At 36.4% G+C, this 14,454-nt stretch overlaps 1 protein-coding gene across 1 annotated transcript in view; it reads right to left on the bottom strand.

Annotated features, from left to right (window-relative positions):
* Positions 1-3,812: 3,812 nt before the first annotated feature.
* LOC149839553 (E3 SUMO-protein ligase SIZ1-like) overlaps positions 3,813-14,454 on the bottom strand; it is a 205,403-nt gene continuing 194,761 nt past the window's right edge. Inside the window, exons 13-17 of the mRNA XM_090002624.1 lie at positions 7,900-8,004; positions 7,735-7,815; positions 6,378-7,614; positions 4,283-4,486; positions 3,813-4,184 (exon numbers count right to left, since the gene is read on the bottom strand). Of these exons, the coding sequence (XP_089858750.1) occupies positions 4,353-4,486; positions 6,378-7,614; positions 7,735-7,815; positions 7,900-8,004 (1,557 nt within the window). The 3' untranslated portion in view covers positions 3,813-4,184; positions 4,283-4,352. The remainder of the gene's footprint in view (positions 4,185-4,282; positions 4,487-6,377; positions 7,615-7,734; positions 7,816-7,899; positions 8,005-14,454) is intronic.

Genomic DNA, 14,454 nt, shown 5'->3' on the forward strand with positions numbered 1-14,454 from the left:
ATAGGTGGGTTGTTAAATAATATTCCTATTAGTTAGTTAAATTATTCCTTTTTAAATTGTGAATTTTTGCATAGTTGGTTAGGTAGTTGCCATGTTTTTCTGTTTTTAATATAGTTAGTTTTATTCCAAATTTATGTTAATTGTTTAGTTTAGAATTTTGTACAGCAACATGTTAAATTAGTTATTTTGTTTGTTAGTTAATTACTCTAATTGTTATAGATAAAATAGATTGGCTGGGTTTTTAACTATCATTTTTGTTTTTAGTGAGTTAACACTAGTTTGAGTTAAATCATAGTAGCTATAGACTAATTCCAGTTTTTCTCTTTAGTAAGCTAGCAATTTGATTTAGGCATGCTAGGTTAACTTTATTTGAATCATGTTATTAGTTTAGTATTTGTTTTATTTATTTTAATTTTGAAAACCATGATAAATTAGTTATTAAATATTAGCCGATTAGCATCTTTGTTTTGAAGTTAGTAGTTCTTGTTAGCTTTCGCCACTTAGTGATATTAGATTAGTTAGTCATATTAGCTTAATTCCCTTCTTGATTTTTCGGTTACTTATTTTCTTTTGCTTTTAGTCTTGTTTTTTTTAGTTAATTTGTTATTAGTTAGTTTCTTAAATTAGTTAATCATAAGTTTGTTAAAGTTTAGTTCTTAATTTGTAGTTAGTTTGTTTTTCTATTTTATCATTTAGTGTTTAGTTCATTCAAGTTAGTTCATAGTTAGTTACATGTTATGAGTTTATTTCATATTTTTGTGATTTTTCTTCGTACTAACCTTTGATTTTATCATAAATTTTTTCTCTGTTTGGTGTTTTGTGATTTTTGTTTTGCAAGGAAGTGTTTAGATGTGTGATGAGCCCTCGAAAGTACCCCCGAAGAACCCTCTGAGGTCCCTAAAAGGTCTCCTCAAAAGGCCCTTCGAGCCCTCAAAGATCGAAAGATCAAGAGATCAGCTAGCAAATAAGACAAGCATAACTGCAAGGGGACTAAAGACTCGAAGCACTGAAGACTTTTCTTTTCTTTTTAGATTAAGTTTTTATTTTATTTAATTCAATTCAATTTGGGGTTTGTAATAAGGCACTTTATTTTTATTTGTTTAAGGCCTTTGTAGGAGCAATACTCTCTTGTCTGTTTAGTTAATTAATTTTTATTTTCAAGAAAATAAAGATTAGCTTAGTTATTTGTGAAATACAAAGTATTTTTTCCGTTCTCTGAGTTTGACCCAGACTTCACCGTTAGAGTGAACCGGTTTTTATTATTTGATGCACAGTTTGCACAAACGTTTTTTACTAAAAATATATTTTTAAAATGTTTTATTAAAAAAATTGCATCATCTAACATTTATGAATGTACGTTTATATTTTATGTGATTTTAGTTAAAAAAGGTTTGCACATTATGTGTGCCAAGGTCAGAACGTTCACAAATGTGATGCAAACTTGCACTCAAAACAGGTAAGAAGGTTCACAACACATGTTTGTGAAAATCAACACATATTTGTGGCAGACTTTATAAAAGTTTTTAGTTAAGGAAGGTTCACATGGTATACAAAAAATGAGTGTAGCTGAGATGCGGATGCTTAGATGGATGTGTGGAAATACAATAAAAGATAAGATTCGGAACGAAGAGATACGTAAGAAGGTAGGTGTTGCACCCATTGAAAATAAGATGCGAGAGAATCGTTTACGGTGGTTTGGACATATTCGGCGAAGGCCTAATGATGCTCCAGTTAGAAGGTTGGAGAAATGGGAAAATATATTAGTTAAAAGAGGTCGGGGTAGGCCTAGGAAGACTTGGATGGAGATGATAGGAAAGGATATGAATGCTTTGAACCTCACCGAGGACATGGCGTTGGATAGAAATGATTGGAGGAAAAGGATTCATGTGGAAGACCCAAAATGAATTTCTTTTTTGGTTCATATCGCTGACCCCAATTGTTTTGGGATGAAGGCGTAGTTGTTGTTGTTGTTGTTGTTGTAAGGTTCACATGGTATCTATATGAATGTGATGCAAAGCTGCAATCAATCAGTAAACATTAAAGTATAAAAACATTCACAACAAATATTTGAGAATTTCATACTGACATTTGCAAATGTACATAAATCTTGACTTTAAGCAATTTTTTAATTAAAGAAAGTTAGAATGATGTCTGTCAGGACAGGTGCAAATGTATAAAGTAAACCTATCAAACTAGAACTTTTAAATTCTAAAATCTCAAAAGATGCATGCATTTGATATGCGAATCTCATTTGTTGCAATGCCAGGCAGATTCTTTTTTGTGAAATTCGACAGGTTCATTAAATGTTTATGTGAATCTACTCTTATTAAGATGTATTGATAGTTTGTACAACAGACATATCTATCATGGAACATCAAGAGTTTCACTTGTGCAAAAGGTAAAAAAGTTATAAAAAGTCAAAAAATCAAAATTTTTGAAACAAATTGTGAACCATTTCGAAGATCGCACCATTTTATAAGGACAGTATGATCATTTTTATTTAGTTTTCATATGGATAAAAATAACTATACAATTTTATCAACAAACCCCGACACTCTGCTCCTAACAAGACCACATAAGGTATGTTAGTGTCCGTCTCTCTCCAAACCCACACTGCAACAGGACAACGTTGAAAGATTAAATCAAGTGACAATGGCCATGTTCGAGGTTCAACGAATACAGTTTTTCTGCTTCAACAAATGCAGATTTCTTGTATGCGTGTCTACATAGATTTCTGTTTGTTTTGTAAACAGGGTGTGTTCATACCCTGCTCATATTATTTGGCGTCTCATGTTACCTATGTTACCTCTGTATAGTGGGGCGTGATACCTCATAACACCCCACTATATAAACCAATGCTAAAAAATGATATAGATATATCAATTAAGTTGTTATTTCCTTAAAAAAAAAACTACACAATTTTATCACTAAATAGCCTTGATTTGTCTGTGAACATGGTTCATTCAGCGGCGGCCAACAAAATGATGAACTAGTCCTAACAGTTTAAAAAGTGGGGACGATGGAGAACTAAAGGCAGCAACCAATTTGCCCTTAGCCTGTAAGGACTGGTATGAAACAAACTCATAAAAGGAAATTTTGAATAAAAGATTAGATTGATGGCTGCGACAAAGAACTGCCCGTCTTCATTTCAAAACTCGAGTTATTTCCAAGCTAAATACACATTGCATGTAAACCGACATTGGATCTCAAAAGTTAAAACCACACGACACATTCAATACCTTCTAAGGAGCAAGCTTGATTTTTTCACTATTATTACTATCGAAATTAGAGCAACTGTGGTCAACCTGCTATAAATATCAAGTAACCGGTAAACAGTGGCGGCCACAGAAAAAGGACTTTTCTGGTATGAAGCGCATGAAATGCCAACCTGTAACTCAAAGGTCAACGCAGTTCAGGTACAAAACCAACCTGTCTTATCACTTTGGCAAAACATGCAAACAATGAATGATGCTAACCTTTGAATTTTGCGATTACTTTAGACATAACAATTGGCTATGTACATTAAGAGACATCCAGAATGTCTATATATTTAAAGGCACCATAGAGAAAGACCATTGAATTTATCGGTCACAGACAATACATTGTTTTACCTTGCTTTCTGCCGCCTCACCACTGCCACAGAATGAGTGAATCACCTGTTCACTGCATAAAGTAGTTGTAGATTCAATGTGCAAGCAGTTATTTGTTTCATCTCCTTGGAATGTACCCAAAGTCTTGCCTTAGTGAGGGTCATCAATTGTACAAAAAACTTGATAGCAAAGCAGAGCATCGCGTTGCATACTCACAGTTAAGAATGATAAGAATTGGTATTAATCTTTCTAGCTGTTGTACAGATTGCACAGATATTTTACATAAGACAGCTCCTGTTGGCTTACGCCAAGATGCCACCTATACATCTTGCTTTTTTTTTTCTTTTCTGAGATTTTACTATACAAGTCGCTGCAGCACGGGCCAGTTCCCCAACATGGATTTATAGAAACTGTTCAACCTGGTTGAAAGAAAAGGGCAGGATAAAAAAGGGAATCTGATATATTTTTAACTTACCAAAATGAAGCAGATAAGACCATCAGTTAAGCTCCCCAATAGAGAAACTAGATCAATGAATTCCAGCGAAGCAGGTTTTCAGTAAGCATCTGGAAGCCAGAGCAAGTGTGACCAACTACCTGGCAACATGGAATGCCAACCAAATCTGAATCTCAGTACCACTCACAGAAACCAAAAGGAAAAAGAAAGAAAAAGTAGGAAAGGTGATCAACATTACATGCCACAGTTGGGTGGGCTGGCACCATTCATTTGAAACAGCAAACTTCTATGCAAACACGGTTCATTGCCTACTCAGAATCTGTATCTATTGAAAGGTACAATCTTCGTCGAACAGACCGCTGCTGCTGATGCGGTGAGAAAGAACTCTCAGACCTTTGAGTATCCTGGGTTGCTTTCTCCTCATTCATGCTCAGAAATATAGCTGCAACCAAAGCTCCTGATCAGTAGAAACATACTAGCAAAACTCAGTCACCTAATTCTCACATGTTACCTTCAACACCTACTACAGTAAATAACCGCTAATTGTTTTTTTGTAAAAACTGTGTAAGGGCTGGTCATTCCTAGCAATCTGACATTTGCAAAGGTATTTTCAGGTTTGCGGATTATGTACGTTCACATATAACATAAAACAAGGCAGGAAGAAGGTATGAAAATGGGGATTGGTACACAACCTTCTCACAAGGATCTTGGCTCAAGAAGATTCACTAACAAACAAGCCAAGCTGAAGCTCAACCTCTCATTTGGCTAAACATGCCAAGCTTGAGCTTAAGTTTGTCCAATATGTACAAATAATATGCTTATATATGGTCTCTGAAGATTTTAACACAAACAAGCATGTTTGGCAATATCAAATCATGAAGCCTCTTCTCAAGAAGTTTAAATATTTTTTTTTAATAAAAGGACTCATCTCAAGCTTAGCCAAACTGAGCTCGGGCAACCGGAGCTCAATAAGCCCAGGCTCGAGTCTGGGCTAGCTCCTGTACAGCCCTAGATATTGTTTAGACCATAACATCTCTCTCTCTCTCTCTCTCTCTCTCTCTCTCTCTCTCTCTCTCTCTCTCTCAGCTTGCAGCCAGGCTGGACGGACGTGTATTTCTAATGGATCTAGATTCTAGACATAGATTTATGAAAAAGAAAAACAGATGCAAAGGAAACCTGGTGATGGACTATGCATCTTGAATAACAAAATCAACAAATAATTCCTTTGGGCATGAGACACTTAAGGATTCCAAATGCCACATAGACACTATTCTGTAGACTGATCTAATAACCAGTCCTAATTTGGTTTCTTAAAATTCAATTAATTTTCCATATGGTATATTTTGGCAAATCAAACTTTGTCTAGGGAACCTTCTTTTCCCTAAAAGAATTTCTAATTTATTAAAGGGAAAAATAAAAACAAAAGAAAATAGGTCTATGAGAGAAAAAGAGTCCAACTATTTTTGTTCATCACAATTATAGAATAACGGCCACTCTCTCATACACTCCTAAAACCTACGTCACATGGATACAGATGCAGGAGCGGGATGCGATGCGGATTCATTTGGTATGATTTGATCATTTTCAATAATTAGAAAACAAAGGCATGGCTGTACACACACATAGATGTATGTATGTATGTATGTGTGTGTATGTATGAAAAAACAATTCTAAATCACATTATTAGGAACATCAAATAACATGAAAGTAAATTGAAATTGAAATGTAATGTAATTGTTGACAATTTTTAAAAGAAAAATAAATCAAGTGAATATGAAATAAGTAAATAAGATCATAAAAGAAAATAGATAAAGTTAATGACAATGTTGACTGTGTAAAACTGGTTTGACCGTGCCCATGAAGTGTCGTCTCATGTCTATGAAGTGTCCAAGTGCCGTATTGTGTCGATACGGGATAAGCATGCTAAGTGAAATGTCTGTGACATATAACCTAAAACACAAATACACTGAAAGGAAAAAACAAAAAGATGCTATATAACCAAAAAAGATCTTGACATCACTTTTAAATTTCTTGTGAAGCAAATTACGTACCAGATTTCCTGGCATTGGATGAGACTTGAACCAAGACCAACTTTTATATAAGAGGCTAATAAAATGAACAAACAGAAGAAAATAACCAGCTTTACTTATTTTAGGACCAGAAAGGAGACGCTATACACAGACGAACCTTGACACACTATGCTCTTTATATAGAGTTAGGCTATTGCCCTGGACCAATTAATTGCACAGTTGTAGGTTCTTCCTGGTAGCTAAGCCTGATAATCAGCATCCTAGCTATAAGCAAAAACTAAGCTTTAAATCCGTAAATGATACCTGTGTTTGCCAGTGCATCCATCCTGCTATCCTGCATAGTGAGCTGCTCCCTTGAATGCAAATCAGCCAATTGTTCCCGTTCATGATTAGTACCACCGCCAAGGCTGAGGGAAATCCAATCCTCAGTCTGTGCATCATTCGACACAGCTGTCTGGTCCCTGCAGTCAGCTTGCATGGATGCTCCAACAGGTCTAGAAGGAAGAAAGATTTGTAGAGAAGGGTCATCAACATCAAAGGCCAATGGGTTCTCATCTAGACCATTATTGATTCCATTGCTCAAATGGCAAACTGAAGGATCTATCTGGGAACCACGACCTTCAACTTGTGAACCACCTGCTACACCCTCCGAAGCCAACTCATAAGCATTTATAGGTGTAGGACGCACAACAGTTTGCTGTACATCAACCAATGAATCTGCAATATCAGTATCTGTACCAAAAAGACGGAATCCACCATTCTGAGAACATGATGGTAATGCCCCCCAAAGAGGCATACCAAAATCATCACCATTGTGGAAAAGACCAAGCGGACTGCTGCTTCCACCAAGTCCCTGATCATCAGGGAATGCTTCTGTAACACCAGGAGCAGGAACAGGAAAAGGAATACCATTGCATTCACCTTGATCTGCTTCATAAACTCTTTCAGGCGATACGATGCTAACTGTAGATGGCATGACATTTAAAGTCTCCCTATTATCTTCATCTGAATCACTAAGGACTATGACATCTGTATCTATTGGTACAGAATTGGGCACCCGATTAGCCATACCAAAAAATGCTGAGTCAAAATTGAGGGTTAGAGAGTCCAGCTCATTCCCATTATTAGCGATGTCAAAATGACCACCACCATCTTGATTAACACTTGCATCTTCGCCATCCCTATTGCTGCCAGTTGCACTGCTGCTCATAGGCATGATCTTTGGGTTGATATTTTCAAACTCATCAGATACATAATTTGCAGAAGGACAGAATTCATCAGGTTTGCTTACTTCCCAAACCCCATTGCGGTTTTTCCTAATTCCTAATTTCAAACCAGTGCGACCTTCAGAAATACCCTCCTGTTTTACCTGCTTCAACATGTCATGTTGATGTTTCACTTCTCCATTAGAAGGTAGACATAGAGAACCATCAGACAGGTGCCAGTGACACAGATCTTTAGAATCCGCTTCATTCTTCACACGCCAAGAGCCATCTGGCTTCACTTCAATCTCAGTCACATCCTCTCCACAATTTGCCATCTATACAAACAGATGACAGGTTGATACTTAGCAAAATCATACACACCTGCAAGCAAGGGCAAGCACACACACACACACACACACACACACACACACACACACACACACACACAAGCCTACCACAGTGGTTATGCGATTGAAATATGGATCAATGATGATGTTTTCCAACGAGTAGTTATTTAGACATACGGGGCATTGCCACTGCATTTAAAAACAATGCAAGTCATCCACATATAAGTAACCGATCAAAGAGAAGAAAATAGAGTTTCAATGTAGAGTAAGTACCTTTCTTGAGCGTTGATTTAGCTCTACAAAAGTTCCAAGATCAAAGCAACCCATGTGAACACAAGGCTTGAACCTTCCAGCAACGTTTATCCTAGAGCCACTCATCTGCAAGGCATATCATATAAACAAGGAAATTCTAATCTAATATAAGATTAATCTTCAGAACTCAACAATTTAGCAATGTCACAAGCTTCCAAGATGCATGAACTGTAATTACTAGATGTATCTAGTTTAATGTCAATAAGCCTCATAACTGACACTGCAAATCTTTGAGTAATAGGGAAGAGTCCGTTAATATATATATATATATATATATATATATATATATATATATATAATTTATTGTTAGATTGTAACAACAACAACAACTACGCCTTCATCCCAAAACAATTGGGGTCGGCGATATGAACCAAAAAAGAAAATCATTCTGGGTTTTCCACATGAATCCTTCTCCTCCAATCATTTCTATCCAATGCCATGTCCTCGGTGAGGTTCAAAGCATTCATATCCTTTCCTATCACCTCCATCCATGTCTTCCTAGGCCTACCCCGACCTCTTTTAACTAATATATTTTCTCATTTCTCCATCCTTCTAACTGGAGCATCATTAGGCCTTCGCCGAATATGTCCAAACCACCGTAAACGATTCTCTCTCATCTTATTTTCAATGGGTGCAACGCCTACCAAATAGATCCCAAATATTTGATTTACATCCACCCAACCTTTATCCTATGATTTACATCTTTATCAAATTCTCCATACTTTTTAATGATAGATCCCAAATATTTGAAACAATTATCCACCGGTATTTCTTGCTCACCAAGCTTCACTACACTCCCATCACTACTTCGTTGCTTACTAAATCGACATTCCATGTATTCTGTCTTACTCTTACTCAACTTAAAACCTCTTGCTTCCAATGTCTGTCTCCATAATTCTAACTTAGCATTAACCCCAACTCTAGACTCATCAATCAAAACAATAGCATCAGCAAACAATATACACCACGGCACATTTTCTTGAATTGGTCTCGTAAGCTCATTCATCACTATAGCAAATAGGAAAGGGCTTAAAGCAGATCCTTAATGTAACCCAACCGTTATAGGAAAATTGGTTGTCACCTCTCCACAAGTGCGGACATTGGTTACTACTCCTTCATACATATCTTTAATTATACTAATGTACTTGAGAGAAACACCTTTCCTCATCATTGTCCACCAGAGAACGTCCCTAGGTACTCTATCATATGCCTTCTCTAAATCAATAAAAACCATATGAAAATCTTTGTTCCTCTCTCTATTTCTCTCAATAAGTTGTCTAAGAAGATGTATAGCTTTCATAGTTGATCTTCCAGAAATAAAACCAAATTGATTCTTCGATATCATGACAACCTTCCTCAACCTAGACTCAATCACCCTCTCCCAAAGTTTCATAGTATGACTCATGAGTTTTATACCACGATAGTTTGTGCAATCTTGTATATCACCCTTATTCTTATATAGAGGCACCAAAGTACTCTTCCTCCACTCATTAGGCATCTTATTTGTCCGCCAAATCTTGTTAAAAAGATTTGTCAACCATTCTAAACCTTTCTCTCCCAAACATTTCCAAGCCTTGATAGGAATACCATCTGGGCCAACTGCCCTTCTCGATTTCATTTTTTTCAAAGCCTCTGCAATTTCTTTCTTTTGAATCTTGCGCATGAAGTCACAATTCATCTCATGAAAAGGAATGGAGAAGTCTCCCAGATCCTGAGCATGACTTTCATTAAATAGCTTATCAAAATAATCTTTTCATCTCTCATTAATCTCCTCATCTTTCACTAAAACCCTTTGCGTTTCATCTTTGATACATCTAACCATACCCAGATCCCTCGATTTCCTATCTCTCATCTTTGCAAGCCTATAAATATCTTTCTCGCCCTCTTTGGTATCCAACTTATTGTTAGATTGTAAGTAGGGTATTTTTTTAATTTTGTATTTTTATTTTTCTTTGTTTTGGGTTTATTCTGCCCACTACAGGCTAGCCGTTAGGAGCTCCTAATGGCTAATTGGGCCCTCTCTTGTATATATATGGGACTTCAATCCCTCTTGTGACTATGCATATGTTGTGTATTTTATGATTAATAAAATTAATTATTTTAATTGTCTATGTGTGCCCATAGTGGCGTTGTGAGTGCCCTTGGTGGCTTGTGCTTATGTTTTTAACCATTTGTGGCCTTCATGTATTTACCCTTAGTGCCATTGTGCTCTTTCTCTCTTCAAGGCCTCTTCATTACATGGTATCCGAGCCCTTGGCTCTTGATCCTTAGTGGATGTGATCGTGGTTGGTGGATTCTCTCTCTCTTCAAGTGTTCATGGTGCTCACGTTTTCGTGGTGCCAAAGTTCATACATACTTCTTCATTCCTTCCTCTTTTTTGTCATCATGTCTAATGGCCAAAAAGGAAGTTGTCACCATTGTTCCTATCAAGTTTGATAGGAACTACTACTCTACGTGGGCAACGACAATGAAGAGGTTTCTTATGGGAAAGGATTTGTGGCATCATTCCACCTCTTCAAGAGGTCTTGGTGGAGGTGTACATGGACTCAACTCAAGTACACTATAGAGCCAAAAGATCCTCAAGAATTGAAAGAACTAGGAGATTTTTACACATGCTTCAGCTGAACCAAATATTTGATCTGTGCAAACAAGGAGAAGAAAAAGAAGAATGTTTTTGACATTCTCTTAGGATACATAATAGAAAGTACTCGCGTTCAATATCCTAAGGGGAAATAGAGGAATTCGTCTTTGAATACTATCTACACAAGCCTATGAAGAGAAGAAGACAAATAACAACATGAAAGTTCACTAGACTCAAGTGCCAAAACATCGTCTCTTCGTAGAATGCAAAATCCTCCAAAGTACACCACAAAGAAACAAAGGCGTGAATCATCATCTATTTATAGTCTGCAAAACCGTCCAAAGTATATCTCCGTGGGAATAACAAGGGATGAAGGAAGCTTTTGCGAATGGAAGAGATAAAGGATTTATTGGTAGAGATAAGATAATATAATCTCCAGCATCTTATTCATTGTGGAAAGTGAACATATAAGAGAAAAATAATGGACATTGTTGGTTTGCCCAGCTTTGAAGAAAATATAGCCCATTAGTCTCCAACAAATGAGCATTCTAGAGAAAACATCAAACTAAAGCCTAGAAATCAAGTTGACAATCACCTTGAAAGAAAAAATTCAAAATGTTGGAACTTGAATTTGCAACTTGCCAAGAGCCAACCACTATTATTATCTCATCATCACACTCATACCAGAGTCCCATGCAAAATTTGTCTCTACAATGGCTAATTTGGAAAACATCTTGTGCTTCTAATCCTTAGCAGAGAGTAAATATAACTTGATAAATTCTACATGACTCCAATTATTGGAGAGGGGAAAGAATGCACGTCCAATTTTTCATTAACTTTTATGAAACAACCATTTAAAGGAGGTGCTAATCAACATGAAGAATAATTGATAATTAAACAGCAATGTGGCCCACATCACTTGCAGAACAACCACCAGATCTATTAAAATAATGCAGGCAATTGAATGTAGCAAGAAGCAAGAATCATTTTTGAAGACCTTTTCTCTTCTTTGAAGAAGAATCATTTTTAATGCCTTTTTTTTCTTTTTCTTGTTTCTAAAGATCATCATTATTATTAATTTGGCATTTTTTTCTTGTGAACAAACAAATGGACTTAAGACTCTACAAATTGCAGAAAATAAAAGAAATAACATTATGCCATTGGATGACTATGTCTCGGGGATACACCAATTCACTCTCATGTTAAATCCCCTTATATACTATTTCTAGAGAAAAATTCCACAAAAATGGTCTTATTCCTTCTTGTTGTGTCATGTATAGCAAAATATGGCGCCAATACGACTTACTAATCATGAATCCATTGATGCAAGGGGTTAAATCATATTGAGTACCTAATAGGTATTGTGATACATCATATCATATCATAAATTGTTAACCTATAGACTTCTGCATCCAGCTGTGTCACGCACCTGCGCTAATGTCCCCAAGGAACAACTCCAAGAGTTCAAGACAGTTATTCTAAAGATTGGTTAGTACCACTAACCAAGGTAGTATGTATCATATTGTTACCCGTATTAGTCGTGTCCAAAATAAGATATGTATCATATCATATCGTAAAAAATTGTAAATTTAAAATAAATTTTTTTTAAATATAAAAAAAATAGCAAAAATTCTAAAAAAATCATAACACATGAAACAATGATGAATTGCACAAAATACAACCATGAAATCATATATGAAGCATTTATGTATCTATGAGTTGCATAAGACATCATAACCAAGTTTTTTAAAAATATACCATCAATCATCATCATCATCATTATATTCTTCTTCTCCTATTTCTTTTTCGACATTTACATCATCTCCAATGTACGTGGGCTCTTCATCATCTACATCCTGAGCTCTTTTCACGTTTATCCATTGAATGTCTTTTTCATTCGGAATGTCTACTGCTTCTTGAATCCTTGGTTGTCAAAGGCGGTGACTAGGCGGCGCCTAGGCAGCCTGGGCGATGCAATTTGGGTGGTGGGGCCCTAATTTTCCGCCTAGGATAGTCATTGACCAAGTGTCAACAGCTATAAAAAGGGGGAAAAGGGCTTCTCCCCCTTTTCTTTTCATTTTCATTAGACTCTCTTCCCTTAGGGCATGAAGAAGAAGAATTTCAAGAAAAAAAAAGGTATGCTCTCTCTCTCAGAGTGACGGAGAGAGAGAGAGAGAGCCCGAGCAGTGGGGCTCTCTCTCTTTGTCACTCGCTCACTTAGAGTGAGAGAGAGAGAGAGAGACCGAGTATTACTCATATATATATATATATATATATATATATATATATATATATATATATATATTAGTTATGTGTGTATATATAATATTTGGGCAGGTTTTGTAATATAACATGTTTACTATGCTTGACGATAGCAATATCTTATGCTTTGTGCATTTGGTGTTGATTAATTTTATGTTGGATACAAGTTTGTTGTTAGTTTTAGCACTTTGTTTTAAGAATTTAGATTATTTTTAAATTATTTGGCATTTGTTGTTGATTGTTTGCTTTGCTTATTCAATTGTTTTCCTTATCACTGATTGAACACATTACTTGATTCTTATCATTTTTTAGAACAACGATGGAAGGGGCTTCTTCTGCAAGTGCTAGCAGGTCCACTCCAAGCTCGACATTTCCAAATTTTGAAGATATGCAAAACTTCAAGTGAAAATCAAGTGATCTAGCATGGGAGTGAGCCTATATTAAAGATAAACACAATCCGAATTTTGTGGCATGCCTTAGATGTGGAATAACTTGTAAATGAGGCATATATAGAATAAAGCAGCATCTACTTGGGATTGGAGGAAACATGAAGGCTTGTAATAAACAAATTGTAGAAATCAAACAAGTACTTTCTAAGTACATGAAGGAATCAAAGAAGAGATGAAAAAATAAGAGAGAGTTAGTTAATATATATGAAGTGAAAATTTGTTCAAGGCTTCTGATTCTGGCGAAGGACATGCCGCAGTTTCGCATATGGAGGGACAACCGAGTAGTACAATCGGCTTGAGACCATCACAGGCAAAAGGGCCTATGGATTTGTACTTCCGAAGTGATCTAGCAGAGAAAGGAAGGCAAGCAAAAAAAATAAACCACATTAGAGAATCGCTTCAAAAAAGAAGAAAGGGAAACAATGTGTGAGTACATTAGTAGGTGGTTTTATGATGGTGGAATACCTTTTAATGCAACAAAATTGCCTTCATTTTATAGTATGATTAAAACTATAGGCCAATTTGGACCAGGGATAAAGCCTCTATCATATCACGACCTGCGAGAACCACTTTTGAATAAAGAAATAAAGAAAACGAAAGAGTTTTTGAACCAATACAAAGTGCATTGGTCCAAATATGGATGCAACATAATGTCAAATGGTTAGACTGATATAAAAGGGTGTACACTTATTAATTTTTTGGTTAATTGTCCTTTGGAAATAATGTTTTTGAAATCAGTTGATGCATCAAATGAAGTAAAAGATACAAATTTGTTTTTTACATTATTGAATGATATTGTTGAAGAAGTTGGGGAGGAGAATGGTTCAAGTTGTTAACGATAATGCCTCCAACTACGTTAAAGCGGGTAAGTTGTTGATGAATAAGAGAAAACATTTATTTTGGACTCCTTGTGCTACACATTATATAGATTGTTGGAAGATATAAGAGAATTGAAAGTGTAAAAACCCCATTTTAAAAAAAAAAAAATTGTTTTGGACCCGGGCCGGGTCGGGTCCGGATCCGACCCGGGCCCCTTCTTCATTAGGGTTTTAAGTAACCCGAGCACTCCCGAGCGCCGCACACACACCCCTTCGATATCGGACGAGTTAGGGAAACCCATCGAGGGTTTCCCCATTCGTTGCCCCCTGTGCCTTTAAGAGAGGCGTTGGAGGGCGAGGGGAGTCACGCCTCCCTCTCGCAGCCCTCGCCCCCCCACCGTGCCGG

Source organism: Nuphar pumila, chromosome 4 (genome assembly GCF_984573655.1).
Source record: "Nuphar pumila chromosome 4, dmNupPumi1.hap1.1, whole genome shotgun sequence".
Lineage (NCBI taxonomy): Eukaryota > Viridiplantae > Streptophyta > Magnoliopsida > Nymphaeales > Nymphaeaceae > Nuphar > Nuphar pumila.